Here is a 13,825-nt window from a genome sequence, read left to right as displayed (position 1 = left end):
CTTCATCAGAATGGTGCTTTTTATCTATTTTCAATGCTCCACTGCATCCCTGTTGATGCTCACCTACTGATCAAACCCTTACCCATGCCTTTGTTTCTGGACTTGATTATTAGAAGAACTGAAAATACTGTTCTTTGCCGAGGATTTTGGCTAATCCAGTTTGAGCTGTATATTGCAACAGGATTGTACGAAATAATCAATCCACAATAGTCAATTCTGTTATACTTTGTTTTACTACAAAAAAAGTGTTTCATACCCAGTGAAAATACCTGCAGACAGCGAGGGTGTGCTGAAAACAAAATGACAATTTGGTGACAATAATAAGCAAGTACAATGGAAAATGTTATGTCACCTGCAAATACCTGAAATCTTAGTAGCAAAATCAGGTAACAATGTTGATGGATAAATATCAGTAGTACCATTTCGCAAGTTGAATTAACATGATAGTCGAATCTTCCTTTTTCTTACCCAGAATTTTACATTTCTAAAATTATTCAAACACAAGGGCTCTATATTTTTGTTCATGTCTGATTCAATGACATCTGGTTTGTAAACATACATCTTGAAGACCATTTTGAGCAAAAAAAATGTTGTATATAAAAGTAGGTTGAAGTGATAGAGTACAGAAGCTCATTGATGCAAATATGCCCACACTGGCTCTCCACCAGAGCAACATGATGGTGAATATTTGAACATAAATACATTTTAACGTTACACCATGGCGAAACAAAGATATTACAGTAGTTTAACTCCAATGCTGTGAATCCATTTTCTCTTTAACAAGAGATTTTTCACTATAGGATTTAGTCTTTTTGTTTTAAAAACTTATACAGTGTCCAACATGGAACACTTTAACTAAGCTTTACAATAGAATTTCAGTAATTTGAACAATTATCATCCCACCTACCCTATTGAACATAAACGAGAAACAACAAATACAATTGTTATCATTAATTATCATTAAGGGGCAAATGTCAAATTGATACAACTTACATTTTGAACCCCTCAGGTAACTCTTATACTTTTCTTTCTTTAATAGAAATGACTCGGCACGGAAGGTTTCCTCAGTTACTCTTCTCAACAGTATCATAAACTTAGACTTGTTCATCTTCGTCAGCCAGAATTTCTCGTACTGCATGAACCGGGCAGCTTTCTGGATCTTCTCCCCTTGAACTCAGGATCTCAGTCTCACCATCAGGCTCTTTAGAAATTCAGCCAGACTCTTTGTCACTTTCCTGAAATTCTGTATCATGGTCTGTATGTGAATCTAAGTTGATAGGCTCATCAGAATTCGTTGGATCTATGCAGTTAATGCACAGACCTAAAGTTTTGGCACCATCTTGTAAAGTTTTGTTTGCAATGCCAGTGAATGGCTTCTTGCAAACTTTGCAAGTAATGATCTCTCTAGATTTGTGGACCTGGGAAAAGTTCAAACAACACAATGACATGAATGAAACGAGAAGGAAACACAAAATATCATTAATAACAAATAGAACTCATTGCACTTGATAATCAGGCACATTGTAAATGTTGAGGAGAGTAAAATGATGAATTTAAGAAAAAGTAAAAGCAAAGTCCTGTTGCAATGCTGGCAAACAGTACCAATTAACAAAATCAAGACTCAGCAAGTTCAATTGCAGCTCTGGTAAATCATAAAGATTCACTTTTTACAATAGAAAGAGACACAAATGTGATACTAATGCATGATGCTCAGAGGTCCAGGCAAAATAGCTATACAGTAAAAGTTTTAGAAATTCCTTTAAATCATAAATGGTCTGTGATTTAATGGATGTTTAATGTTAAGCAGGGCTACTTTTAGACATATTAAGGGGAAAGGTAAATATTACAAAGGAAACCACCAAAACAGATCATGAGGCAGAAAAAGAGTTCCACTTATTCACATTTTATGTTATCCAAGAGATAATGCCAGTATGGACCAGCTGATATTTCTGCCACCTCCCCATTATTATTTACATTATTGTCCAAAAGGTGTTTTTTCTCTCTTCAGAAAACATAGCACAAGCAGGATATTGAGTTCCTGTCTGCTGCAACAAACAAAAAAATCCAACTTCAGTAATCAGCAAGACCTTACACTCAGGTGGTGGTTGCGGAGGTGCTCAAGTCGTGTGAATCGCTTGCCACAGGAATTGCAAGAATATGGTCTCTCTCCTGTATGTGATCGTAGATGTCGCTTCAAGTCAGATTTCCGCTTCACAGTATGTGTACAGAAAGGGCACTTGAATTTCACCTTTCGTAATACATTACAGTCTCCTTAGAAAGAAATTCAGACGCTTAGTGTGATCTTTAACCAAATTGAAAATATCTGTAACTGTAAATCTGCATATGACCACAATAATGCAAATAGAAACACAAATCATAACATCAGAACATTACTAATAGATTTAACGTGGTTGAAAATCGGCAGAGGCTGAAATGTATGACACTGAAAGTTAAATTATCTTACTCATAGTATGTATCAAGGTATTATTTTCCTTCCGTATATCTGACATTTTCTTCTTAACCTAAATATGCAAATTGAGCAATATTTGCATTTCCTGCTCTAATATCTCGTCACAAGGTTTTGTGTTTACTTGGATAACCCCTGCAAAATGCCTTAGAATGTTTATTGTGTCTATACAAATGGAAGCAGTTGCAGCAGTAATCAGAAATTTATGAAATGGACAACAGTGAATGGACTTTTAAAATTACTCCATTCAGCCAGACATGTATGCAGTTGAACAGTTTATTAGTGGTTCATGGCTGTCAGATTCGTAAGGTAAATGATAAAGCAGAATTCCATTAAGATAAGATACCCAGACACCACACCCCAACAACCTGGCTCGATCTTTGGCATTAAAGGACTACTATGCCTACCTGCTATTTCTCTTTTCCATTCATCTACAACTTCCACAATTTTAGGCATTGGTGGATTACAGTCTTCTGTCTTTCGATCTCTATTTTGAGAAGTTTGCTCAATTGAATCACTGTAATCTTGTGGCAGAGGCAGCATATGTATCTGCTGATGTCTGCAAAAACTACTCACTGGAAGGGCAATTGGTTCCAAACCTGGTACTCTCTTCCTATCGCTGTGGGGAACAGCATTTTTGTGTTCAGATGTTCTTGCATTTGCACCTGAAACACACAAGGTACTGGCTTTGTAAACAGCAAGTTCAGAAACATCCACACGCTCTTGATTCTTGGTGATAGAAATTGACAACTGGTCTCTGGAAAAGGGAAGGCTTGAAATTGCCTGATGAAAGTTGAAACTTATCCAGGAATGTCCAACAAGACTTCCAAGATTGGAGTTCTTCTGAGTATGGCAAGAATTTGTCTCCCGATTCCGGCTGATGGTGTGCAAAGATGTTGCTTCTCCGCATTTAATCTCACCATTATTGGAATGACTTAAATATCTCTCTCTTACACTTATGTCCAGTGATGATTTGATGAAGTTCTTGCAAACAATGAACACATCTGTCATTTGCAAGTAGCTGGCAGCTGACATCACATCAATAACATTTTGGCTTGAGAGTGACAGTGTTCCCGAATATATGAAATCTAAAATAATTGTAAATGCATCTGCAGAAAAGACATCAAACGTGGCTACAGTAGGCTGCCCCACATCCTGGGCACTATGCAGAAGTAGCATACGGAAGTAGCCACAGCTGGCAAATAAAACATTACGGTGACCCTTAAAGACTCTTCCCTCCACAATGATGCAACAGTCACAAAACATTTCTTGTTTGCGCTGTTCATTTAATTGTTGAAATAAACGGGCTTGGTGTGAGGAGATCTCCATTCTGAGAGCTGCCTGAGGTTACACGAGTCTGTAAAGGATATGAAAAATATTATTTTGCTAAGATTAGAAGGAAATCCATACCAATAACATACACCAATATATTGCAAGCGATTCAATCAGGCAGAACTTAAAGGACCGTGTGTGTTTTGCTACAGCTTTCTGTCATCTGATGGAAGGGGATGACTATCCAGAGGTCACAAAATTAAAATGTGCATCAAAACAACCAAAAGGCAAATGAGGAGGTTACATTCACTCCAATCCCTCATGAAGACCTAAATACTATTAAGGAAGCACATTTTATTTTAAGACCAAGCTTTACTAGTTTCATGGCGAAAAAACTGAGGATGCAGCCATAGATTAAATAAATGAATAGAATGGGCTTAAGCTTAGAAAGATGAGAAGTGAATCCACATCTCATATTTTTTATGTTGTATAGAAAAACTTTTTTTACATCTAAGATCCTCAAAATTGATACTGGCAGAGGTGATAGGCCAAATTAAGCTTTGCATTTCCCCCGACTCTTCCAACCCTATAACTCTCCAGGAATGTCATCCACTGGCAGCCAATCCTTCAGCTGTCTTGGACATGCCCTGATATTCTCTCCAAACACCTTACCATCTACTGCTGTAAATGACTGCTGATTCCCACTTTCAACCGGTTCCTTAAACCGTTTTTCTCATGGCCAAATTAACCCTTTTATAATAAAACCATAAAAAACTGACACAGCAGATACCATCTGTGGAAAGACAAACAGTTAACATTTCAAAGACCATTCGTCAGACACAGACAAACATGCTTGACGTTTCCTGCACTTTTTTGGTTGCATTTCAGATTTACATTTGTAGTTTTCAAAAAAGATTTTCAATGAATCCAATCTTTTTAGGTGACTTGCAATCAAGTTTCGTCTGATTTTTGAATCCTGTTTTCCCCTGCGATTGTGTGAAATACATTATACCAGTGCAGGCTGCTGGATGACTCTGTTGTCACCAACGGAGTGCAAGGAATGGTGGTGATGGGGAAGGAGATGGGGGAAGGAGATGGGGGAAGGAAGGACGGTGATGGAGAAGGGTGGTGATGGGGAAGGAAGGCTGGTGTTGGAGAAGAGACCACTTCATGGTGTTCCAAGTCCCAACTTCAGCTCTTGATTCTTGCTGGAAAGTGTGAATAGTGCTTCGCTGAGTATGAGTAGACATGGCCTCACACTTCCCTTGATCTCACTCATTAGGTGCAGTCCAACTTTGGGCATTAAAGTCATAAAATTGGAGGTAGAGTTGGTAGACAAGTTTACTCTTTGTAAATAAATATGCAAAGGTTTCCCCCAACACGCAGACATGAATTGCAGTGCGCGTTTGCGATGAGGGGAGGATGTGCGAAGTCGTGTTTGTCCTGCGTGAGCTGAGTCCACACCTGCCTGTGAAGCAAGTTAAGAATTGCCAAGATGCAATGCAGTGTGTGAATGACTCTTGATTCCAAATGGCCGGGTCAAGGATTAACCAGAGCGGTGGCGGCAACAATGATGAACGCCCGGGGTTCACCCGCCCGCGTCCGACACCCGCGCCGCCCGCCCGGCCGGATCAAGAGCCCGCGCACGTGACGCGGGCGGACCACAGCGCACGTGACGCGGGCGGACCACAGCGCACGTGATCAGCGGAGCCCCCGGGCGGATCAACCGCCAGCGCACGAGGCCAGCGGGCGGACCGAGCGCAGCACCGGCGGCCAGTGCAGAGGCTGCATTATCCGCGGCGGCAGCGACATGTCTCTGCCCTTCGCCCTTTCATGGGCTTGTTGCTATTACCTCCACCTCGGGCTCCCATTCAAGCGGAGCAGAAAGCCCCTTATCCGGGACAGACGACGCTTTCCACCGGGTCCGACCCGGACGTGCTTTTAACGCCTACATTTACAACCGGTGGCACTTAAAAGGCGGAGTGTGACAGAGATCAGCACGGCGCGATGTTTATCCCGAGTACCGCGCTTCCTGTTTTTTACTCGGGTGTTTTGGAAAATCAGGCAGCGTCTGTCGCGGACCCTCCCTCGGGTCGCCTCACATGGCAGCAGGGGCGTCGCTCCTCCCGTCTACATCATAGCCGAGGTGCAGGAAGGAACTGCAGATGCTGGTTTACACCGAAGATGGACACAAAATGCTGGAGTAACTCAGCGGGACAGACAGCATCAATGGAGATAAGGAATGTCACGCATTCCTTTTCGCCAAAGACGCTGCCTGTCCCGCTGAGTTACTCCAGTATGTTGTGTCAACGTAATAGGTGCCCCCGGCATGTTTGTGGATTCATGCAGCCTGAACGTTGAAAAAAAAATCACGAACCTTGGCTTGAATAGACACAAAATGCTAGAGACAGGCAGCATCAGCGGGACAGGCAGCATCTCTGGCGAGAAGGAATGGGTGACGTTTCGGGTCGAGACGACCTCCAGAGATGCTGTTTGTCCCGCTGAGTTGCTCCAGCATTTTGTGTCTATCTTGGGTTTAAACCTGCAAATGCAGTTCCTTACTACACATCGCGAACGGGTCCGTTCCCATACGGAGTGCGACCGCACAAAACTAGGTAGAACAAATTCACACCTAATTACAAACTGCTCACTTTCTATGCTGGGCGTGGAGTGAACAGATGTTAAGAGAAGTTGACGTGGGGAATACATTTCCAAATAAACATAGCACAAAAAGTAAAGACATTTGTGTTTGGTAGATTATTCCTTTGTTGTAACAATGCTTCTTGGCAATAAATCTTATACCGTTGGAAAGCCTGTTTATCTCCCTTTTAAATGGTGCCACATTTGTAAGGAACATGCATTTGTGGGATGAGCAGCAGAGCTGAGTGGGTTGCGCCCATGAAAAATTTGCCAAATCTTCTCTGCCAATGCCAAACAGCTTATTCTGCTGTTGCTATTGACTCTTGTTTTGAGCTTCTGGTAGGTACCCCCAGGTGCTGACAATCAGGTGCCTGATTGGCAGCATCTGTGAGCATGGGCCCTGCTACAGTGGTCAGTAGGTGTCTGCTGCAAGAATTGGCATGCCACGTTTGACTGATCTGGATAGGGCCCGTGCGATAGGGCAACTTCAAGCTGGTGTTCCGCAAAACCAAGTTGCGGCATTATTTGGAGTGAGCCCTAGTACCATCTCCAAAGTGAAGGCCAAGTTCCATATAACGGGGGATGTCAGAGACAGGCCGCGAAGTGGGCGTCCCAAGAAGACGACACCCGAAGACCGTTTCCTCACCCTGTCAGCACTTAGGAACCGTAGGCTGTCTTCTACAGATTTGCAGTCAAGGTTTGCAGGATGATATGGCCGACGGCTCTCTGCCCAGACAATTCGGAACAGACTGCACGCAGCCGATCTCCGGTCTCATAGGGCTGCCAGGAGGCCTGCCATGACTGCCCTTCACCGTCAGGCCCGTTTGCGCTGGTGTCGGCAACACGTGCACTGGAACCTGAACACGTGGAGGAACGTTATGTTCAACGATGAGTCCAGATTCTGCCTACGGCAGTTGGATCATAGGGTCAAAGTGTGGAGAAGACGCGGAGAACGCTATGCTGATTGCTGCACCGATAGAGTAACATCTTTTGGTGGAGGCAGTGTGATGGTGTGGGGCGGCATCTCCCTCACTGGAAAAACTAGGCTTGTCAGGCAATCTCAATGCAGAGAGATATCGAGATGAGATTCTGCAACCAGTGGCAATCCCATATCTCCACAGTCTGGGACCGAACTCTATCCTCCAAGATGACAATGCTCGCCCCCACAGAGTAGGGTTTCTCAGAGACTACCTCCAGAATTTGGGAGTGGAGAGGATGGAATGGCCTGCCAGCAATCCTGACCTCAACCCCATTGAACACTTGTGGGATCAGCTTGGGCGTGCTGTTCGTGCCAGAGTGACCAACACAACCACGTTGGCTGACTTGCGACAAATGCTGGTTGAAGAATGGGATGCCATCCCACAACAGTGTGTGACCAGGCTGGTGACCAGCATGAGGAGGAGGTGCCAGGCTGTTGTGGCTGTGTATGGTTCTTCCACACGCTACTGAGGCTCCTGTTTATTAAATGAATAAATTGTTAAATTGCCAATATGTCTTGTTTCTTCAGACTTCAATCATCCAATCCACCAAACAACACCAAACAAGAGTCAATGGCAGAATAAGCTGTTTGGCATTGGCAGAGAAGATTTGGCAGATTTTTCATGGGCGCAACCCACATACTCAGCTCTGCTGCTCATCCCACACATGCATGTTCCTTACAAATGTGGCACTATTTAAAAGGGAAATAAACAGGCTTTCCAACAGTATAAGATTTATTGCCAAGAAGCATTGTTACAACAAAGAAATAATCTACCAAACACAAATTTCCTTACTTTTTGTGCTATGTTTTTAGTTGCGAAAAGATTTCATGGAAGATGATACATATATTGAGGCATTTCCATCGGTTACAATGGGATTGGCAGGACTTTTGCCATCACTGATTTTCACAGTAATAGATGGTAATGTCTTCTCTACTGATAATTGCAAGATAACTGGCCAATTTTATTCCCGTTTCCCCGCTTGAACAGGAAGTGGTGCGTTAGGAAATATTTGCAGAGGAAATTTTATGTTACCCAAGATGTTGATGCCAGTGATATAAAGCACATTTAGAAGAGAGCAAAAATAAGAATCTCAACATTTTGTTTATTTGATTATTCTTAATTTATTTTTGCCAACTTCATTTGATTCTCTGCTCTGGCCATTTTGTCATAATGGTATCCTTCTATTAAACTTCAAATTTCTCTCTCAAATTCTACTTTATTTTCTAATTATTTTGCAATTGTGCATTGTTCTTTAAAATCAGCATGTGATTGGCTCCGCTGTGGTCCTTGAAGTCCTACTTTTCAAATTCAGAAAGTTGCTGTTCATTCTCGGTTTATCCAATCCTGTGATTGTTTTAAATGTCCAGTGTCACTCAGGCTTGACTTTTTTCCCCCGTGGTAATCTCATTGCCTTCATCTAAACCTGCAGCAATTTTCTTATCATTTTTAATTCATCTTGGGCATATCTTTCCTTTAGTTACTGTCACACAACTCAGTGGAGCAATGTTTATGATGGTTTGATTCAAATCCATTGATGCTGCAGTTAATTTCAAATTATATTGGGTTCTGCTACCTTGACAAATTCCACTCTATTTATCATCCAATGTTGCGTTTACATTTGTTGTTCATAAATCCAGACACCAGCAATCGTGTTCTTGATTAGAAAACATTCAGCAGTACAATGACAATGAATATAAACATACAAAACAGTTTACGCTATTAATGTATTCGATGGCTTCATTTTCAGAATTAATTTAGATTTTATCTCTTGATCTCAAGAACTTTCATGTTGCATACAGTGTGGAAACAGGCACTTTAGCCCAACTCATCCATCTCAACCAAGTTGCCAACTTTGGCTAATCCCATTTTCCAGCATTTGGCCCATAATCCCTGGAAATATTTCCTATCCATGTCTAAAGATCTTGTACAGCTATACCACAACATATACCACAAGTTTTCAAGAGAGTTAGATTTAACTTTTGGGGCTAAGGGAATCAAGGGATATGGGGAAAAAGCCGGGACGGGATACTGATTTTGGATGATCAGCCAAAATCAGTATCCCGTCCCAAGAATCGAATGGCCTACTCCTGCACCTATTTTCTATGTTTCCCGCCCCCCTGACATCAGTCTGAAGAATGGTCTCGACCCGAAACGTCACCCATTCCTTCTCTCCCGAGATGCTGCCTGACCTGCTGAGTTACTCCAGCATTTTGTGAATAAATCGATTTGTACCAGCATCTGCAGTTATTTTCTTATACTTCTATGTTTCCATGACAGCTCCTGTACTCAGTACACAGACAGATGAAGGCAAACATGTCAATTACTTTTTGCACTACAGTCTACCTATGCCACCACTATCTGAGAACTATGTACTTCTACCCATATGTCTTGGTTCACAATGCTCCAGGGCCCTGCCATTTACCATACACATCTTGTGCTGGTGTAACTTCCCAAAATCCAACACTCTGCACTTACCAGAGTTAGGTTCCATCTGTCTTTCCTTGATCTACTTTCTCATCTAGATTCAGTTATAATCTTGGATAATCTTCTACACCACAAATGTGGGGTTCATCTGCAAATCTATTACCGATACCAACTACATCTCATCCAAATAGACGACAAACAACAGTGGACCCAACACTGATTTCAGTGTCAGGTAGTTTAGATTCTCAATTTATATACTGCTTCCCTTCTGCTTCTAAAATTCCTAACTTTATATCTGTGAAAATGTTCACTAATAATTCCATATTTTGAGAGGATTTCTTAATTCTCTTATTTTCTGCCTTTTTTCCTCACACTTAAATATTTATATAATCTGCTGTCATTTGTGAGAATCTTATACACTTTGTACAACTTAAATTGCAACCAAATGATTTTGTGATTATAATAAGTAAAAAAATCTGTTATATGCCCCACAGGTCACCGAGGTAACAAGGGGGGAAACATCTAAACCAATATATTTTAACTACATCTAGGGAGCAATTCAGAGCAAAAGGATCACAAGAGCAGCAGTCTTGAAAGGACTGAGTAGATTAATAGTTAAACACCACAGCCTCGGTCTTTCATATCCTCGAGTATTTTGCGGCAATTAGAGCATCTGTCATACTTCAAAAGATTTTTATTTTCTGACTTATGCGAAAGCCTACATTCAAATTCCAACCTCAGAAGACAGTGGAGACCAATTTTCTGGATGTTTTCAAGAGAGAGTTAGATAGAGCTCTTAATGATAGCGGAATCAGGGGATATGGGGAGAAGGCAGGAACGGGGTACTGATTGTGCATGATCAGCCATGGTCACGGTGAATGGCGGTGCTGGCTCGAAGGGCCGAATGGCCTACTCCTGCAACTATTGTCTATTAATAATTTGCTTACTGCTGCAAGCAGTTTAGAGTTATGTACAGTTATCCAAATTATTCATGAATTAATGATCTTAAAGAGGACATGTCATGTCAGGTCAAATTAGAAACGTGCCAGCCCATTTCTAAGAAATGTCAGAAAAAATCTGCAAATCCTTTGCAGAAATTTTAATAATCAACGTCACATTTTTAAATAAGGCAAATTTGGAAAAATTGTTATGTTTAGAAAGGAAACTTTTAGATGTCTCTAACTACTAGTGTTTTACTCTTTAATGGGGCTAACAGAACATCCATACCTTTTGTGGGAGTGAAGATTGAATTACCTTGAGGCCACCGTTGAGTGTTCTGATGATAGTGTATTCTTGGAAAGGGTAAAATCATCTTGCCTGTCAGGCTGATTAGAAAGTTTCCGTTTTGGAAAATGAGTCAGGAACACTGCTCTTCTACCTGCTATGAACCCCTGCATGAGAAAAGGAGAGAAAAGGGTTGTCAAACATTCCAAAAATAACTGTACGTGGAAAGCCTGCATGTCAGTATCTGCAGTTGGTTATGTAGAGATAACTGAATAGCCAAATATTATAAGAAAATAACTGCAGATGCTGGTACAAATCGACGGTATTTATTCACAAAATGCTGGAGTAACTCAGCAGGTCAGGCAGCATCTCGGGAGAGAAGGAATGGGTGACGTTTAGGGTCGAGACCCTTCTTCAGACTGATGTCAGGGGGGCGGGACAAATGAAGGATATAGGTGGAGACAGGAAGATAGAGGGAGATCTGGGAAGGAGGAGGGGGAGGGACAGAGGAACTATCTAAAGTTGGAGAAGTCGATGTTCATACCACTGGGCTGCAAGCTGCCCAGGCGAAATATGAGGTGCTGTTCCTCCAATTTCCAGTGGGCCTCGCTATGGCACTGGAGGAGGCCCATGACAGAAAGGTCAGACTGGGAATGGGAAGGGGAGTTGAAATGCTCGGCCACCGGGAGATCGGTTTGGTCAATGCGGACCGAGCGCAGTTGTTGAGCGAAGCGATCGCCGAGCCTGCGCTTGGTTTCGCCGATGTAAATAAGTTGACATCTAGTGCAGCGGATGCAATAGATGAGGCTGGAGGAGGTGCAGGTGAACCTTTGTCTCACCTGGAAAGACTGGGTCCTTGGATGGAGTTGAGGGGGGAGGTAAAGGGACAGGTGTTGCATCTCGTGCGGTTGCAGGGGAAAGTGCCCGGGGATGGGGTGGTTTGGGTAGGAAGGGACGAGTGGACCAGTGAGTTACGGAGGGAACGGTCTCTGCGGAACGCAGAGTGGGGAGGGGATGGGAAGATGTGGCCAGTGGTGGGGTCCCGTTGTAGGTGACGGAAATGTTGGCGGATGATTTGTTGGATCCGCTGGCTGGTGGGGTGGAAGGTGAGAACGAGGGGGATTCTGTCCTTGTTGCGAGTGGGGGGAGGGGGAGCAAGAGCGGAGCTGCGGGATGTAGAAGAGACCCTAGTGAGAGCCTCATCTATAATGGAGGAGGGGAAGCCCCGTTTCCTGAAGAATGAGGACATCTCTGACGCCCTAGTGTGAAACACCTCATCCCGGGCGCAGATGCGGCGTAGACGGAGGAGCCAAAAGTCACTTCACTTAAAAGGAGCTAATAGCTTACTATATTTTTTTCTTATTTGAAACAAGTAGAAGTCTAATGAAGAAAATGACCTTAATGTTGATTTGCTGTCTGTAAAATAAAGCAGCCTAACAATCAGACAGGTTTATCTCACTACAGTGCTGAGTCCACCAGTTAAATTAGATAAATTCAAATGAGGACAAATGTAAAATACATCATATCCAGTAAAGATCAAGATTGTTGCATCTTCAGGTTACATGGCCATACAATTGAATAATTGGCATTTAGGAAATATTTTAACTATATACCTCAATGTTTACCTCAATTTTCCATGCTTCGGAATTGACTGCATCACATCTGAATAATACAAAATATTTAAACTAAATACTGTACAATATGAAAATGCATTTTAATAACTGTAATAGAGATACATGGCTACAACGTAGCTAACCTTAAGCACTAGATCACATTGTTTTGTTGATATGGCAATGAGAACAATTAAAGATGCCACATTCTTTTTTGTCTGACATTTGCAATATAGTTAACAGTTGTTAAATTACCAATTTTGAAAAAGTCAAAAACTGTTGGAATGATCATAAAATACTTGACTTTACAATTTTCTTGCATCTACTGGCACAATGACATCAACAACTCCCAAAAGGTCAAAGTCTATGAATTTCAATGCTGAAGCACCATAACGGATGGTTCATGAAAGTATGAAAGATGGAAAACTGTATGTACTTTGAAGGAAATAGGATAACAGGTATTCAGAAGCAACAGCTTTGCATAGAGAAAAATGCCCACCAACTCACAATAGCATATCACATCCTGTACATCGCAGAGTTGCAACCAAGATGTTTGCTCTGCAGCATTAAATGTCATGAAAATATATTACAACTGAAAACAGGTTATAAACGCCAGATTTAAACATATGATATGGAATCAGTAATTGTGCAGGCAAGATCGCTAAGGACGTCAATTTTTCTAATCAGAGTAGTTAAAAATATAATCTTATTTAAATGCATGTTTCCTTCTGGGAAAATAAATCTCAACCAATGTAGCAATACAGGATTTTGGTGAGACAGTTTTGCCAGATAGTGGGATCAAGAGTTACAGAACTGTTGGGAAAAACTGGGCAAAATTGAAAAGAACAAACGCCACAAGCTGCACATGCAAATATCCTAGTGTAGGATGGCAATTAAATCACCACTCCCACATCGCAGAACAGCAAAAATGGAACAATGCTGTGATGCTGCCTACCAAGTACCCAAGTCAAACATTACTATACATTGTGGCATGTGATCCAAAGGTAGATAACAAAGGGCGTCAAGAATGACTAATATATTTTTTTAAAGGAAAATCTAGTCAGGTGAGAATCAGTAGCAAGTCAGTCTAAAGCAGGAAAGCTCATTATTATTTCATCCGGTACACTTTGATGAATCTGTAATCATAGTCATAAATTCTACTGCTTCGCCAGGTAAAATGGCTGGCATGGGTAGTTCAGGAAAACAAA

At 41.8% G+C, this 13,825-nt stretch overlaps 1 protein-coding gene across 3 annotated transcripts; it reads right to left on the bottom strand.

Moving 5' to 3' along the window:
* Window positions 1-251: 251 nt before the first annotated feature.
* On the bottom strand, window positions 252-5,810 carry LOC144606831 (zinc finger and BTB domain-containing protein 8A.1-B-like). 3 transcript variants are annotated; one of them, XM_078423237.1, is made up of 4 exons: window positions 5,592-5,810; window positions 2,875-3,824; window positions 2,093-2,271; window positions 252-1,418 (listed from the first exon to the last, which is right to left on the bottom strand). In XM_078423237.1, exons 2-4 carry the CDS (start codon window positions 3,794-3,796, stop codon window positions 1,212-1,214), a joined length of 1,308 nt encoding a protein of 435 aa, XP_078279363.1. In that variant the 5' UTR covers window positions 3,797-3,824; window positions 5,592-5,810; the 3' UTR covers window positions 252-1,211. The 3 variants fall into 3 exon arrangements, with proteins under 3 accessions (XP_078279363.1, XP_078279365.1, XP_078279364.1); XM_078423239.1 differs by having other exon boundaries at window positions 2,875-3,132; window positions 5,592-5,808; XM_078423238.1 differs by lacking the exon at window positions 5,592-5,810 and adding an exon at window positions 5,204-5,567.
* Between the last annotated feature and the right edge of the window lie 8,015 nt (window positions 5,811-13,825).

Source organism: Rhinoraja longicauda, chromosome 27, assembly GCF_053455715.1.
Source record: "Rhinoraja longicauda isolate Sanriku21f chromosome 27, sRhiLon1.1, whole genome shotgun sequence".
NCBI classification, from domain to species: domain Eukaryota; kingdom Metazoa; phylum Chordata; class Chondrichthyes; order Rajiformes; family Arhynchobatidae; genus Rhinoraja; species Rhinoraja longicauda.
The sequence above is the reverse complement of the archived record's forward strand: the minus strand, read 5'-3'. Positions and strand labels throughout refer to the sequence as shown.